This window comes from Hemibagrus wyckioides, linkage group LG10 (assembly GCF_019097595.1).
Source record: "Hemibagrus wyckioides isolate EC202008001 linkage group LG10, SWU_Hwy_1.0, whole genome shotgun sequence".
NCBI classification, from domain to species: domain Eukaryota; kingdom Metazoa; phylum Chordata; class Actinopteri; order Siluriformes; family Bagridae; genus Hemibagrus; species Hemibagrus wyckioides.
In genome coordinates this window covers 5272897-5290306 of record NC_080719.1, presented here as the reverse complement: position 1 = coordinate 5290306, position 17410 = coordinate 5272897, and the positions used below count along the sequence as shown (strand labels likewise).

The 17410-nt window shown below is 39.9% G+C and overlaps 1 protein-coding gene and 5 non-coding genes across 7 annotated transcripts in view; all 6 read right to left on the bottom strand.

Annotated features, from left to right (window-relative positions):
- The window catches only part of LOC131360365 (A disintegrin and metalloproteinase with thrombospondin motifs 7), a 70710-nt gene that overhangs the window by 42917 nt on the left and 10383 nt on the right, over positions 1 to 17410 (bottom strand). For both annotated transcript variants that reach the window (XM_058400767.1, XM_058400766.1), the window contains exons 8-11: positions 10288 to 10431; positions 6072 to 6216; positions 491 to 583; positions 136 to 281 (exon numbers count right to left, since the gene is read on the bottom strand). In XM_058400767.1, the coding sequence (XP_058256750.1) occupies positions 136 to 281; positions 491 to 583; positions 6072 to 6216; positions 10288 to 10431 (528 nt within the window). The remainder of the gene's footprint in view (positions 1 to 135; positions 282 to 490; positions 584 to 6071; positions 6217 to 10287; positions 10432 to 17410) is intronic.
- Positions 12286 to 12378, bottom strand: trnai-uau (transfer RNA isoleucine (anticodon UAU)). Its single transcript is given in 2 exon segments — positions 12286 to 12321; positions 12341 to 12378. It is a non-coding gene; the product is annotated as a tRNA-Ile (tRNA).
- trnai-uau (transfer RNA isoleucine (anticodon UAU)) lies at positions 14888 to 14980 on the bottom strand. The gene is given in 2 exon segments: positions 14888 to 14923; positions 14943 to 14980. It is a non-coding gene; the product is annotated as a tRNA-Ile (tRNA).
- On the bottom strand, positions 15122 to 15214 carry trnai-uau (transfer RNA isoleucine (anticodon UAU)). The gene is given in 2 exon segments: positions 15122 to 15157; positions 15177 to 15214. It is a non-coding gene; the product is annotated as a tRNA-Ile (tRNA).
- trnai-uau (transfer RNA isoleucine (anticodon UAU)) lies at positions 15565 to 15657 on the bottom strand. Its single transcript is given in 2 exon segments — positions 15565 to 15600; positions 15620 to 15657. It is a non-coding gene; the product is annotated as a tRNA-Ile (tRNA).
- Positions 16800 to 16892, bottom strand: trnai-uau (transfer RNA isoleucine (anticodon UAU)). Its single transcript is given in 2 exon segments — positions 16800 to 16835; positions 16855 to 16892. It is a non-coding gene; the product is annotated as a tRNA-Ile (tRNA).

The following is a 17410-nucleotide window of genomic DNA, read 5'->3' as shown; positions in this document are numbered from 1 at the left end:
AATTTTTAACCAAAAACATATTTAAATCATGAGCCTTTGTTACAGCGCTTCGACTGATGATTAGGACAATGAGTAATGTAAAGCTCATACACAGTTTAAACCTCGTGAATGCATCTATAGGCGTGACTCACGTACGTGGGACTGACACAGTCTCTGTGCGAGTTCTGCACTCCTGCACCACACGTCCTGCTGCAGGACGACCACTCGCTCCATGGCCCCCATCCACCGTTCAATTTCTCCGGCTGATATCCATCTGACACGCACTGGCCATTTAAACACCACTGACAAAGACAGAAAAAAAACACCCATAATACCACCACACACACTTAGCCAAGATAGCAACACGGGCCATGCAGGAGGAAGCGCAACAAAACCTGAACACAGCTGTTGAGCATAGCAATCTGTTTACATCATGAGAGAGAAATCAAGTAAAGCAGCAAACCACATGTGAGGCTCGCTCTGGGAAAAGAAAACACACACAGGAGCTTACTTTGTCTTCACCACACTTGGTGCCATCCACTGCTCCGTCCAGTTTTGAGTGACATGTGGAGGCCACGGTGCACCACAGAGTGCTGCAGACGTTCTACACAAAACAAGAAAACTTTCAGTCAGCAGTCAGTACCTGTTAGAGGAGCAGTAGCTTAGCGTGTAAATGCTGCATCCTGGAAAGTACAAAATACCCATAATGCTCTGTAATATATATAGCTAAGGTTCTTACTGAAAAAACAAGATCTTGATATACAGCAGGTATTTTAAACCAGTACAACTTTTAAAAAATGAGTACCTATATACTGAAATCAGCAGCAATGCCCAAATATAGATAGATATCTATTTCTTGATGAGAGACAACATTTTCTGGACTTTAATCCAATTAAGTTTTAATAGCCTCCTGGTAGTCCAGTGGCAGGAGCCTGCACTCTTATTACCATGGCCCATGTTCGATTCCTGGCAGGATGCTAACCTAGCCACTGAAGACAACTCAGTGCCGGTCCCGTGCCTGGATATAATGGGAGGGTTGCGTCAGGAAGGGCATCCGGTGTAAAACATGCGGACCGAATGATCTGCTGTGGTGACCCCAAATATAGGGAGCAGCCAAAAAAACAACAACATTCCAATCAGGAAATGTGAAACGCATTTGCAATTGCATTCCTGTGTGAATTTGCATCATTTAATTTAATTCCATTCTGTCTTTTGTCTGTAGATCAGTGAACCATTTCTTTCTAAGTTTCTTCATTTGCAGTGTCATAACAGGTAAGATTCTGGCATATTCTAATAACAACAGCAATATATAATCGTTTATTAATGCACTTTTTCTCTTCATATGCTCCAGCAATCAAAAGCACAGATTGTGTTTCTTTAATTCAATTCAGTTCTATTCAATTCATTTCAATTCAGTTTATTTGTATAGCACTTTTAACAATGGACATCACATTAAAGCAGCCTAATGGAAATATTGAAACATAGACTAAAAAATTATAAAGTTTAAAATGAAATTATTATTTACATTCTCTAACATTTATAATCCCTAATTTGTAAGAGGCAGCAATGACAAGGAAAAACTCCTTGAGGTGATATGAGGAAGAAATCTTAAGAGGAACCAGGCTCAAAAGGTAACCTCATCCTCATTTGGGTGACACTGGACTGTAAATAATGTAAATGTAAATAATGTCCTTCCTACAACTGTTTATAATCAGATTTGTGCAACCAAGAGCTTCTGAGGAGTGCAATTTCTGACCTATCAGTATAGACTTGGCAGAACTTCCTTCTGCCAAAGTCTTCAAATGTTCACTGATGAACATTTGATGAACCGAGCACAAAGCTGACTGCCACAACAGTCATTGCGAAAGTCTCCAAGTGATTCTATCCATAGCATGTGGATATAGGTCATGGGGTGTCTATGTAGAGCCATCCCCTGCAGCAGTGTGTGCCACCATGACAAGGCTCCAACCAGTAGGGCATCAGGATGGATCAGACAGATCTGGAAATCAGCCAGTAAAAAGTGTGCCACTGTAATGGCCATACAATTTCTCACACTTCTCATTTACAGCATTGGTCAGATCTCCTTATCCTGGGCCACTTACACGAGCAGGTGAGGGTTAAGAGCCTTGCTCAAGAGCTCAGCTTGTCAGTGATGAGGCTTAAACTCATGAATTTCTGATCAGTACTCTGACATCTTAACCCTGAGCTACCACTACCTCAGTCCCATGACTGCAAATATACTCACCAGTGAATCACAATGACATGCACATGATCTATATTGGAGCTATACACAGCTTCATCCAGGGGTATCAATCTCACATCTATGGCTACTGCCTCTGTCGCTGCACTGCAGTTTAAACAAGCAGAAGAGCTTATCATTGCAATTGGTACGTTGTAAATAGCCCAGCCACTCACATGGACAGATATACCATGACATGAATAGTGCACTTGTGCAGCTGAATTTCGTGGAGCTCCCACTTTTCACTCCGAGCTTCATTCTGCTTCACTGTCAAGCTGCAAGGACTCCCTGCTGAAGTGGGCCTCAAGACACAGTCCTGATAGCACATCAAAGTCTGTCTCTGGATGTGAGGCAGCAGAACTAAGCCACAAGGCCCTCAAGCTTTGTACTTCAATGCACTCACATTTGCTATGTTCACTCCTCAAATCTATAGTCCACTGCAAAAAAAAGGCTCTCTCCTGCAATTCCACTGGCTTACCTTTATTAAAGCATGCCAGGATTACATGGAGTGACATACCAGGAAAATGGGCTTAAAAAGCCCAGACTTCTATAGACTTCTATAAACATTACTCTGCATCAAAATATCTCAGTGTTTGATTCATTTTTGGTTGTAGGTCGAACTGAAATAAATAGAGTTCTTTTCTTTCTTTTCTTTCTCTTTTCAATATTAATAGAGTGCTTTTCTAACCCATTTTGTGTTTTCTTTCATAAACAAACTTTTGCATTTGATCTGACAGAAACAAAGAGGCGAATTCCTACTGAATTTGAATTTGGACTAAAATGATGCCGCCATTCACATGGGAAAGGAATTGCAAAAACATATTTAAATGCAAATGGTCTATTTTGCATTTGATTTAAAAAAAGAATCCAGAAATTTATTCCATACATTTCCATATTATTATTTTTATTATTGTAACTTCTGTGTGCCGCGTGTATATTTTATTTGCTACACCTTTCAACACCAAAAAAAAAAAAAGCTACGATAGTTTTCCAAAAATATAATACAACATGCAAAATATGTAATATATTTTTCAGAGCAATGCGACACAAAATAAGGAAGTACAAAAATCATTTCCTGTCAGTGGACGATGTTGGAGTGCCTGAGATCACTGAAGCAAATTAGAATGGATTCATGTAAGACACAACACACCAAGCAGATGACATGGAACTAAAATCTACATTTTTTAATTGAGCTTCAGGTGAATCAGGGTCTGCATCCAAGACACGCAATGCCTATTTCCTACAAATCCACAAGTCTACAGCAACCTAAACTAACCGATAAGGTCACTGAGCTCAAGTGAGTTTTCAGAATGAGGTCAGGAGAGAAAATAGCATGGTGTTTGTGACATTTTGACAAATGATTTGAAGACGCTTGTTATATGCCGAAAGCATAATCAGTCAGGGACATCTAACTGTCACAAAAAATATGTTCCATGTTGTGAAGCATACACTAGTAATGCTGTGCGACATCTCAGAACATCTTGGTTGTAAACAGTGACTGGAATCTGATGCCCTTTTGTTAGCAATTCCACAGTCGGTCTTAATAAACACCCAATTTCTCCCTTGAGCCATTTTCTGTTTGTGTAGTCTGCTGGCTTTAAGATAGAAAACGAGGGTTTGAGAAAAGGTTTATGTGTGTTAGTGTTTATGGTTGCTTTTTTAGTACAGGAATTTTAAGACAGTCTGATCTTGGCTAATGTCGTGCATGTTTACGGGTCAAAAAGGAAAACCATATCATGCTGAGAAACTTATGGTATCTGTATAAATGGATACAGAGACTTCCTGTCAGGCAGAAGAGATGTGTGTGGTCCAGGCTCACGTCTCTTCCTGCCAAATCTCCAGGCTTGCGTACGGCTGCTCTACCCTTTTCACTTTGACGGCACGAAACACCTCTGTGGTGCATCGAGTTCCTAATGAGACTGAAATGTATTCAATTATCAGCAGGATGTCTTAAATCGTCTCAATCTCCCACAGGCTCATGTCAGTCATGGCAGCCATTAGGGAGTAATAGTTTGACATGCTGCGAGTTTATTCAGTCTTAGTTACGAGTAAACACTGAATAAGACGGACACCATGGGTGATAAATGGGTATGGCTCACTCGCTCTTCAGTGAGCTAAGAACAGCTTCTTTGTGATCCCAGCTCTAACAAATCCCATTAGCTTTAAGCAATAGCATGTGTTGCTACTTCTGGGCTGTCAAAATATATGTTAAAGCTGTCATCAGTAAAAGGGTAAAAAATATATCAGCCCAGATTTGGCACATTTGCAGTACTTTTAACAGTATTACCACTCTGAAAGCTCGGATGCGTTGGGATTTGATCAGGCTCTCTGGGTGGGAGAGATGGCACGAATAAGAAGGAAGTTCACTCTTTCCTTTAAGTATATTCAGCTGTATATTATCAGCAGCAGTATGACCAAATGCACAGGATGGCTCCAGGAAGAACTTCATCCTTACATTTAAGTTCTCAACCTTGCCTTGCTGGCTGAGGTTGGTGGCTGTTGTTGTCATAGATGAAAGCTAGCATTAAGTTTCAACCTGAGGTAGCTCCGTGGATAATCAAAAGGTTATGAGTTCAAATCCCAGCAACACCAAACTGCCAGAGATGTTCAAGTCCCCAAACATTCAACTGTGCAATTGTGTTCTGTTCCTTTGACCTAAATTCTCAGCCAAATTAGGCAAACATATCTAGACACACAGCCAAGGGTCCTAAGGCTAAGCAGCAACCCCAAATGCTATGAGCACGAGGTTAAAGACATTTAATTTGTCTCTGCCTGTCTGTGATTCCCACCCACTAGAAAATGAATTCCTGTCTGAACCTACTGCACTGACCTCCATAATCATAAAGAGTTAAACCAGGTAAAACCACATACAGACCCACAATTTACACAATTGCCACGATGCTGGACACCATTCTGTGTGAATCTCCGGTTTAAATTCCTTGATGCCAGCTCACATGGTCCCTCCACATTCACCCAGAATATTTCTTCTTCTTGTGGAAGTCTTTACTGATTCATCCAGATGCACATCGATCCATGTGTGCAACAGATTTAAAAACAGCTGTTATCCCTAGACGATACTAAATAAACACAATGGAATAGTCAACCTCTACAATTTCCCCTGTCCATTCACTCAAAGCTACCGCCTTACTCCTGCTGCTTGTCACTTGTCATTTTACTGTATGCGTATTTATAACGTCTTTACTGCATATTGTCAAACCTTTCTATATTTTACTCTTGCCACCTGTGTCAGTTTGTGTCAAGTAGTTTACGAGCCACTGGAACGTAAACACTGACACTGGTGGCAATATTTACATGCATTTATTTATAGCGAGCATATAAAGACCTATTTAGCTTGCTAACATCAAACCAGATCTTTTAAGGTGTCATGTGGACTTCTAAGTTTAAGGGTAAACAATGAACAGCAGTATTCAGAGTGGTGGACATAGTGAGGAGGAGAAAAATGTCAGAGCCTCAGAGGTGTGAACCACAGACAGGAAATTTCCAAACAAAGGAAAGTCAAACAAATGAAACCACGTAAGCCGAGTCTGAATACCTGTAACTTTTAAATACTGACATATAATTTTGGACTTGGAAGTTGCTGAGAGCCATCAAGGCATGAAATGAATTCAGTAGTCTATTTTTTTAACATATTATGACCCAAAAGGTCCAGCACAATCTTTATGCTTATTGTGTTTCCATGTCTCTGTTGTTCCAAATATCAGATTTTGTTTTGCACCAGCAGACCCTGCTTGGACGCCTGCTTTCCGGACGTCTGTTATGCATGGAGCAGCTGTGCACAGGGTTCGCCAAGGCCGTGTGGGTGTGAAAAGTGAAGAGAAGATCAATGTCTTACGTCCATGTCGTCACAGAGCAGCGAGTCAGAGCCGTACTGGAGGCGGCACTGGTGGGCGGCGCTGTACAGGACGCCAGGTAGTACATACTGCAGATCCAGATCGTTTCTGCCAGGAGGGTCATCCAGACACCAGCCCCAACCTCGACTGTTAAGCAGGAAAACACACACATCTTATTCATCCCTATGCAGCGATAGCATTCCTGCAAAAAGCCTTATCCTTTTTCACTTCCTGTCTAGTTTAAATTCATGTCTGTGATTTTCCTCTTATAAGCTAACAGAAAACATTGCCTTACTAAATTTCTATGGGCGGGTGACATGGTGTAGGTTTAAAAACAGGTTATATTTGTGAAAACCAGCTCCTTTGTTACCACTGAGCTCTGACTTGACTCCGTATGACAAACTTGGGGCTGCAACTCATTAAAAACCCCAACCCAACTTAATCAGTGGCGACATTAATGTCTTCATGATTCATTCTCCTGTGGTGATCTCATTTTGGACTAATTAATATGACTTAGTTTTGCATTCATTTGCATGGAAAGTTTTTTTTTTTTAAATGGTTTGCAAGTCTAGCTCTGAAAACCCATAGGCACTCATGACTGAAGAATAAATCGCTCCCTGTTGGTTGGTAAGAAATGATTCTTGATTATTTATTTATTTATTTATTTGAGAGAGAGAGAGAGAGAGTGAGAGAGAGAAAGAGAGAGAGAGAGAGATAAGAGTTCAGTTATTCCAAGTGGTTAGAGAATTAACTGAAGTCTTGTTTTTTTAAATAACAACTAGAATGTGCCATGTTAGAGTTAAAGTGAGTATGAATTGCATTAAATAAATAAATAACTCGCAACTAAAAAAACCCCAGAGAAAATAGAAAATAGTGAGAAAATTCATATTAATACCATGAAGACCAAAACAGCTGGGAAATTAATAAGACGGACGGACTTCCCTGAGCTGAATACTGATCAGATCATCTGGAAAGTTCATACGGTGCTGCAGCAAAGGCCAAATGCACATTTCAGAGGAAGAGTAAAAAAATCTGTCATGCGTATGAGACCAGTAAACAAGTGCAGATTTAATCAATGGGTGGATGACCAGCCAAATCGTAAACAAATGAGATTAAGGGGATGGTTCCAAATCCAGTTCGTAAGTCACTGTTTGTTTGAATCCAGCCATGTCCAGACCTCTGGCAACTATCTGTGTTTTATTTAATCCCCAAGGCTCCATCATTCCCCCCAGCACATTCCTTATCTAAAATATCCCAGTGTCTACTGTAACTCTGATCTCAACTCCAGTTTCTTCACAGCATTTAACAGCAAGCTACAACAGTACATTGTACTCGGTGCTGTTCTTTCATTAGAGGAAGGAGGAAGGGAGGGAGGTTTCATCATACATGCCTTGTCACGGGGGAGGACGAGGCGTAAAGCCAAAAGGCCTGGGAAAGCCTTCAGTTCTATCAAGGGTAAAAGGCTTTGGATACTGTATCATACATAAGCTGTCTTCAATCATCCATAGATAATTCGTGTTTGGCACACGAGTATTCACAGAAGTAGAAATGATTATTAATAAGTCACTGGTCTCTTTATCGTCTCGTTTATAGGTTCCTCGGATCTGGATATCTTTCAAATTCACTTACTTACTGATCATTAACATGATGTAATGCCTGACAAATGGACCGATTACTTTCCAAAAAAGTCTGTACCTCAATCTCATACAGATGTGTGTCAATTAAAAAAAAAGCAGTTTTAATGCTGTCCCCTTACAGGGAAGCGGGTGTGGTCTCCTCCTGGATGACCCTGAGGGCTCACTAAAAGTATTGATGAGGATCAAAATGATATAAATCATACAATTCTGGCTTCACACTCATCAGCAGAACATCTGCTTGAGATTCTGAAAAGAAAAGTGTTTAAGACAGCGCTCTGTAGCACCATAATGAAAACAGAGCCTGAAGGAATATCTTTTGGATGGATGGTGTAGTTCTGGATCGCTCTGGATAAGGACGTCTGACAAATGCTTTAAATGGTGTGCAGTTATCGAAACATATTTAGCCGCAAGGGGAATCAATCCAAATTTGTGAATTAAGTCCAAAAGTTATATCAATATTTATGCAGGGAAAGTTACATGTATTCAGAATCGGGTTACACACATGCTGAAGCTGACCTCCTGGACTTGAAGGAGTTCACAGCAGATGAAGTTATGGAAAGTTCATGCCTATGACACTGCCAGATGTTTCATGAGTAGAAGCCTAACTGAGAATCTTATCTTCTCCTTCTAGCTTCTCATTAGGGGTTAAAAGATCACATCGTTGGTCTGCATACTTTGACACTGGATACCCTTCCTGACATCACCTTTTTATCCACGGTTTAAGACCAGCACTGAGAGTTTGCAGCCCCCAGATGCTGGGTTGGGTTACCCAGAAATCGAATCCTAGTTGCTCCTTGCTCCTCATCAGATTCTAACCACTAGACGACTAGAGGACAGAAGTCTGGCTGAGAAATGTTGAACTATCTGAATAGAGTTTAAGTCCATAGTTAAGGCTGAAATTATGAATTAATTAAATCCTAAGCACATGTGCAGAACAGATCTCCGATCAAGTTACTGTTACATTTCACTTCCTTCAAGAACCAAATGTTATTTTTTATCCATTTATATTTACATTTAATGTTTAATGAATGAGTACATTAATATAAATGTCAGGAACTGCTGGACTGTTCCCTGCCAGGCCTGAGGAAGGCGCTGGCAGGTGAACCCGAGAAGCCTGCTTGTTCGTGTGTCTTGTGATTACCTGTCCTATTGTTCTCTCCCATGATTCTCACCTGTACCCAGTTTACCCTAATGTCTAGCCCTATAAATAGGGATCCTTTTGTGCCTGTCTTTGTCCGTGATTGTTTACTGTTATTCGTTCCGTGGTTCCGGTCCGTCTATGCGCCTGTCAGTCTTAGTCTTTCTTATTTTCCGTTAACCTTGCCATGTCTCGTCTTCTGTCTGTTTCCCCATGTCGTGTCTTCATGTGAATAAAAGCAGCGCTTCGCTGAATCCTGTGTCTGGGTCTGCGTTTAGCCGCGTGCTAGCGTGGGCATGAGCACCACGTATGGCCTGGGTTCGAGCCCCGCCTAGGGCGAGGATCCCGGCCGTGACAATAAACCAGTGATTTGAATTGAAGTTGTTTTTATTCCGTTTATTATTAGCCTCAGATTACGCCGAACATCCGCTGAACACAACCCTGTGAATGAGCTGTTACTATTGAAACGATAATGTACTAAAATGAGAGCACTAATATAAACTTTGCAGCCGGAACTGTTAGAGCTGCTATTATAGATAATAAATTAATCAACACCTTCTGAACAATCAGATTTGAGAAATCAGTGGTGCTTGGATGTAAAGATTCATGCTCATGAATAGATGCTCAATTACTGAGAGTTTGATTAAACAATATTGCACAAGCATCCACATTTTCATTCAGTCTTAATTGCTGAATAACTGGCTTAACAATAGAAACTGTTTTACGCTTCTACTAAAAAAATAAATCAATCCTATCCACAGGGAATAACCTGAAGACTGTGGGAGAACAGGACAGAGATCTGAGCAAAAAAAAACGGTGACTTTGGTCTAATGATCCAGCTTGGTTCAGTCCCAGGCCACTGGCTTCTGTGTAAAATAATCCCTCAGGTGTCTGACCTCCTTCCACTCTGACCTATACTGACCTATGCTTAATGTACTCCAGCTGTTGGAGCAACACTCACAGGAGAAACAACACAGTCATGCTGTCGCTTGGTAAGACGTTTGCACCTTCTCTGGCAGAGTCAATTATAGATAAACTCACTCAGTCCATGTCAAAGTTTCTCTATCAGGCTGGAAACAAATCCAGTGGGTGACTCAAAGTAAACAGATCCTAATCTGTGCATCTCAGGGTGATGCTTTTTTGAGCTAAAAGAACATATAGACATACAATAGAATGCTGCAAGTCCTAGCGACATCATTTTGCTCCGAAGCTCCATCTGTAACTCAGTCAGATGAATTACATCCTGTGTAGCATCCTATCTGAAACCCTGTAATCAGACCATGTCATGTAAAGATTACTATACCCACAGCTGAGCTGAATAAGGGCCCTGTACTTCATAGAAGAAAGTGGAAAATATGACTGATTGCTAAGGAAAAGAATGATATTTATAGACAGAGAGAGAGAGAGAGAGAGAGAGATGAAGAAGAAGAATCAGTTACTCACTCCAGGAAGCGTGTGATGTACTGCCGGCTGCACCGCGACCAGTTGGGTGGAGATGTTCCATACAAGAGCTGGGGAGACATGACAAACGGCCTTTTCCCAATCGGCTCGCAGTCATTGCCGTTGCCATCGTGTTCAATCCCGAAGCTGCAGCAGAGAGTGTGTGGTGAATAAAGGAATCCTTATACAATTACAGACACTTTTCCACAAAACGGTCGACAGAAATAATGTAAGGTTAGATGGATATGACAATGGAGTCTCCTTCTATTAAAAAAAAGCTGATTGGGTTATAAGGAAGTGTGTATTGATTCATCCGTCCTGGGATTTTGCATTGACACAGCTTGAAAAATAAAATGGATTTAGTGCAAATTTTATGTCACGATATAACACGCTTGGAATAATCAATATTTCTTGGAAGGGGAAAAAATCTGTTTCTGATTCTCCTATAGTAAAATATGAAAAAAACATTATTCCTTACACAAAGTTTTTTCTATAGATTTATGCACCAGGATTTTGAAAGATCCATGTTGACAAACAAAGGTGTGCTATTTAGTCTGATATCTGATATCTGGAAAAGAAAGAATTTAAAAGTAAGCACAAAATATGGGTGAATACTTATGCACTTATGTAACACACTGTAATGCCATGCTGAAGTGCTGGAGTTTAAGGGTTTATTACATGTGTGTACTGAATTATTAAATAAGATCATGTCTATTCTTACTGTGGCCATTATTGCACAACTGGAAATGTAAGATCAAAAGTCTTTCCCATTTAGAAGATTTACAAGCTCTGCCTGTCTCTTTTATACACACAGCTGTAGTGTATATAAAAGGCGGAGGGAACGTGCCGTAGTAAAAGGACGTGTTTTGACTCATAAGCTGCAAAGAAAAAGCTCATACAACGTCATACAATGGTCACGCTTAGAGCATGCTGTCTACCTTCTACCCTTAGTTCTAGGCTTGGAATAAAAATCAGTATACAGCACTGATTTCGGATTAATGTGAGTATGAAAGTTTATAAAATACAGAACATTCCGGTTTGCTCATAACATGGAGTTTCCAACCTCAGACTAGAAGCACAAAAGAAAACGCCCGCTCCTTCTCGGAAACTTGGGAAGGTCTCGTCAAACCCGAGTTCGTAAATTATTATGGCTGCAACAGTTAACAAAGTTTTAAACGAGTTTTACTGAATGTACAAGTATTACTTTTAGATTAAGCATTTTAGATATAGACAGAGTACGCTGCAAAAACGTCAACGAAAATAAGAAAATAGATCGTAAATTTAGAAAAAAAAAACTCAAATCAAGCAAAATTACCTGCCATTGGGGTGAGAAAATTATACCTGATAAGAAATCTTAAAACAAGAATAAAAAACTTGTGACAAAACACGTTTTTACCATATTGAAACAAGAAAAAACATTAGAAGAAGCCTTCATCATTATTATTATTATTATTATTATTATTATTATTATTGGCTAGTTAATTTATCTTAACAGAAAAAACAAGATTTATCCAAAAAATTCAAGAGTTTTTGGCTTGTGAAGATCTCATTTTTTGCAGTGAAGCTCATTAAATCTTGGTTGACATTTAACAAGCCACTGCTGTATGAGTACCGCATGCACCACTGGAGCCTGGAAGATGTGTTTGAACCCACAACCATCTACCCAGAAACCTACAGCTTTAACCTCTGCCCTGTACAAGTACACTGAAAGATATCCAGTTCTATATTAGTGTTATCTAGGCTACTCTTAAAACTCACTGAGTGAGGCTCAGCATGGCTTCACTTGTACTGCTGTGTAAGGGTTGTAACGCTAACTGAAGCCTGGAAGATGTGCTTAAACCCACAACCATCTGGGCAGAAACCAACAGCTTTAACCAATAAGCAACCACTGCCTTGTACAAATGGCTCAACTCACAACTCAGCACATGATATCCAAGTATTTATAACTCCAGCTACTCTGAACTTCATCCAGAGTTATGAGTGAAGCTTTCTTAAAACTCATGCTCCAGGTGAGGCTCGAACTCACAACCTCGGCATTGCTTCACCTGTACTGCTGTATAAGTACCGCGCGCTAACCGATTGCGCCACTGGAGCTGTGAGTGACAGCTTGCTATACACTATTAAGGATGTCCCGGAAAATGCTCACCAACATGGAGTCCGGTGATGCGGCTCACCACAAATTGGGGATACTGTTACCACCCTAAAGTTGATTACTTTCCAATAAAAGCATGACTTTCCAATAAAAGTCAATTCTAACAAACACATTAAACCATTCTCTATACCGCTTATCCTACAGGAGCCTATACCAGCAGACTAGAGGCACAGGGTACTGCCTGGACAGGAAGCAATATATAAACAGAGCAGCTTGTTAATTTACGGAATTTGTAGGAAGTGGTAGCACAGTGGTTAAGGCGTTTTATTACTGATGAGAAGGTTATGAGTGACTCGAACTTAAACACTCAATTCAAGTCTATAGCACTACCCATGTTATAACTGTTTAAGTTATGTTTTTACACATTACTTAATTGCTGCTGTTGCTGTTTTGCACACATTACAGTCATGTATAAGATTACAAGAACCCTCTTTGTTTACAGTTCTCTTATTTGTGCACATTACACTATATAACATATACAGAATGTATACTGGTCAGCGTATATTTTGTGTATTTTGTGTATCTGTCTTGTACTGTTTTGGTTTGTATTGTCTGTTAGCAGTGTCTTTTGGTCTTTGGTGGGTTATTGTAGCTTAGTGGTTAAGATTTTGAACTAAATCTAAATCTAATAAATGTAAGTCACTCTGGATAAGGGTGTATGCCAGAAATGTAATGTTTTGCACATGATGCACTTTATGTGGCTAGGACAACTTAATTTTATCACTTAGCTCTATGTTGTTATGTAGCTCTGTGTTGTGTGATGTAGCACCAGGGTCTTGGAGAAACGTTGTCTCATTTCACTGTGTACTGTGTCAGCTCTATATGCTTGAAATGACAAAAGCTTCTTGACTTGACTTGAGTGAATCTCAACACCATGAAGCTGCCACTGCTGGGCCCTTGAGTAAGACCCTCAAGTCCTCTGTTGCGTAACGTCCTCTAGATAAGGGCATTTGCCAGATGCCTCAAATGTAAACCTGTAATACAGACCGTACCACTCGGTTTTGAGATATATATACATACATCGCTCACAAATGTACCTGTAGACATCCATGTTTTATCCCACTTTGTACCTCGAACCTACGGACAGCGATAATGCCGTAATTCTGTCTTCCAATTTCCAAGGTAAGTCAAAAACTGGAATATGTCAAAGATTTAATTACTATTATTAAGACTTTTATATGAGCCTTCAATTCTAATCCAGTAAAGAATTTACTCAAGCTTTTATCTTGAGCATGTACATACAGCAAAGCATTTCGATCAAGCGAATGAAAATACTTTGTATTCAAGTTTATATGATTTTTTTTTAATACCATACCACCACCACTACCAAATCTCTATTTTCCAGGCCAACAGTGCAAGTAAAAATGTAATTTTACGGTAAGATATTTTTACTTCGAGAGGCTGTGCATTTTAAGTACCTTAAAAACCCTCTAACTAAATTAAGAAATAAACAATAATGCCAGTAACTACAACCGATGGTGGGAAAAGAAAGAAAAAAGGTAAAGATAAAGTGTTGAAAGAGGAATGAGCTCTCAATAAAAAAGTTAAAAGTGGAAAATGTAACAGAAACAGTAAAAAGTGTTTGTTCTGTATAAACTGTCATACTTGTGAGACTAACCAGAGAAGAGAAGAACAGGAACATGAAAAGAGGTGAAAAAAAACTCCACAGCTCCTGAGTGGCGCACTCGTAAAGCGTTTGACATGGAGGTCAGGAGATTTCCGTCTCTGATTAAAAAGTCGTATGTGGCAGATTTATGTTGTGCTACAACATAGCAGACGTACACTCCCAGACTGTTGGGCAACAGGAAGAGAACTAACTAAACTTCAGATAGATTTTAATCTAGTTTGTTTTCAGAATGCAGCCATATTAAGCATACATAGAAGTATACTACTGTGTTTTTTTTTTTTTTACATAGATGCATTCATTTGTATGCATTTTGCTTAAATTCAGGCCGAAACAAGTAAATAAATAATATGTTCTGAAAACATTTTATGGCAGCTAGAAATGTATGATGAATCTATAATGATTTCAGAAATTACACTGATGCCCATACTTATAAGTTGATCAAAAGCTCCTGGTTAAACAATCCCACTCAACAATGTACAGTTATAGAAGGGAACTGATTTATCATCAGACTCTCCGGTGTCACCCAGATGAAGATGGCTTCCCTTTTGAGTCTGGTTCCTCTCAAGTTTTCTTACTCAAGTTTTTCCTTGTCAACATTGTCTCTGGCTTGCTCATTAGGGATCAAAATATGTTTTAAATTTTAATATTCCTGTAAAGCTACTTTGCAACAGTGCCCATTGTGATAAGTGCTATAGAAATAAATAAAACTGTACTATGTTCATTTCTCACATACACTGCAAGTGTACTGCCTACAGCAGAACTATTATCTTCTACCATTATTTTCCCATAGGACACACACAGTTCTAGGCTGCTCTTAAAGACTGTGCTCCAGGTGAGGCTTGAACTCACAACCTCAGCATTGCTTCACCTGTACTGCTGTATAAGTACTGCGCGCTAACCGATTGCGCCACTGGAGCCTGGAAGATGAATGCGAACCCACAACTATCTGATTAGATTCCCATGTACAACGGAAAAACTGCAAGTATTTGTAATTCAAGCTACACTGAAGCTTATCCCAATTACTATGGGTGAAGTTCCAGGCTGCTCTTAAAAGCACATGCTCCAGGTGAGGTTCGAACTCACAACCTCGGCATTGCTTCACCTGTACTGCTGTATAAGTACCGCGCGCTAACCGATTGCGCCACTGGAGCCTAGAAGAGGACTGCAAACCCACAACTATCTGATTAGAAAATAACAGCTTTAGCCATTGAGCAACCACTGCCATGTACAACGGAACAACTCTTAACATTTATAATTCAAGCTACACTGAAGCTCAATCCCAATTGCTATGGGTGAAGTTGCAGGCTGCTCTTAAATATCATGCGCCACTGGAGCCTTGATGATGATTCTGAACCCACAACTATCTGACTATAAACTAACAGCAACCACTACCATGTACAACTGAACAGCTCATAACATCTCCAAGTATGTATAATTCAAGCTACACTGAAACTTATCCCCATTGCTAGGGGTGAAGTTCCAGGCTGCTCTTAAAACCTCATGCTCCAGGTGAGGTTTGAACTCACAACCTCGGCATTGCTTCACCTGTACTGCTGTATAAGTACCGCGCGCTAACCAATTGCACCACTGGAGCCTGAAAGATGGGAAGTACTGCTATGTACAACAGAACAACTCATAAAATTGCCGAGTATTTATAATTCAAGCTACACTGAAGCTTATCCCAATTGCAGCCATATTAAGTATACATAGAAGTATACTACTGTTTTTGTTTTACATAGATGCAATCATTTGTATACATTTTGCTTAAATTCAGTCCAATAATATGTTCTGAAAAGAAGATTGTTATCAATTCATCAAACATTTAATGGCAGCTAGAAATGTATGATGAATCTATAATGATTTCAGAAATTACACTGATGCCCATACTTATAAGTTGATCAAAAGCTCCTGGTTAAACAATCCCACTCGACAATATACAGTTATAGAAGGGAATTGATTTATCATCAGACTCTCCGGTGTCATCCAGATGAGGATGGCTTCCCTTTTGAGTCTTCTTCCTCTTGTCGTCTCAGGGAGTTTTTCCTTGTCAGCATTGTCTCTGGCTTGCTCATTAGGGATCAAAATATGTTTTAAATTTTAATATTCCTGTAAAGCTACTTTACAACAGTGCCTGTTGTGATAAGTGCTATAGAAATAAATAAAACTGTACTACATTTATTTCTCACATACACTGCAAAGTACTGAACAGGGTTCAGTACTTCATTTCATGTAGCTCATCTATGATGGGAGTGGGTAAAATCACCAGGGACCACCAGCAGCAGGATCAAGGCTTGAAAGCCATAACCAAAAACCTTGGAGGCCACAGATTACTCCCAACTTAACACACTATATCCAAGTTTAATTCCACCTACAGCAGAACTATTATCTTCTACATAGAACACAGACAGCTCTAGGCTGCTCTTAAAGACTGTGCTCCAGGTGAGGCTTGAACTCACAACCTCAGCATTGCTTCACCTGTACTGCTGTATAAGTAATAATATAAGTTGTACATGGCAGTGGTTGTTCAATGGCTAAAGCTGTTAGTATCTAATTAGAAAGTTGTGGGTTTGCAGTCATCTTCCATCTTCAGCTCCAGTGGCGCAATCGGTTAGTGCGCGGGCCATTGAACAACCACTGCCATGTACAACGGAACAACTCTTAACATTTATAATTCAAGCTACACTGAAGCTCATCCCAATTGCTATGGGTGAAGTTGCAGGCTCCTCTTAAATATCATGCTCTAGGTGAGGTTCGAACTCACAACCTCGGCATTGCTTCACCTGTACTGCCGTATAAGTACCGCGCGCTAACCGATTGCGCCACTAGAGCAATGTACAAAGGCTTGCTATACACTATTAAGAATGTTCTGGAAAATATTCACCAACATGGAGTCAGGTGATGTGGCTCGCCACAAATTGGAGATATTGTTTCCAGCCTTTTAAATAAAAGCACGTCTTTCGAATAAAAGTGGTGTGCTCTTTTTATACAACAGTAAATTATCAATACATCATTTATTTATTTCTACCAAGATTGAAAATCTTCTCCTTACAGAAAAAGTTACCAGAAATTAACTAACCCACTCTCAATAACACTTATCCTACAGGAGCCTCTCACAGCAGGCTAGGGACACATGTCTTTGGTCTGCTAACTCCCCAGATTAACTGTTATGTTCGATGCAAACATGAATTGTAATATTTTATGCCTTGTGTTTTCAAACGAGACACAGAACCCCATGCTAATTATATTCTGTGTCATATGTGGTGCTACCCCCAAACACTTATTGATGGCATTACAGGGAAACAAATAACACATGAGCCTCCAAACTGCCTTGCAACACACAATCAAAC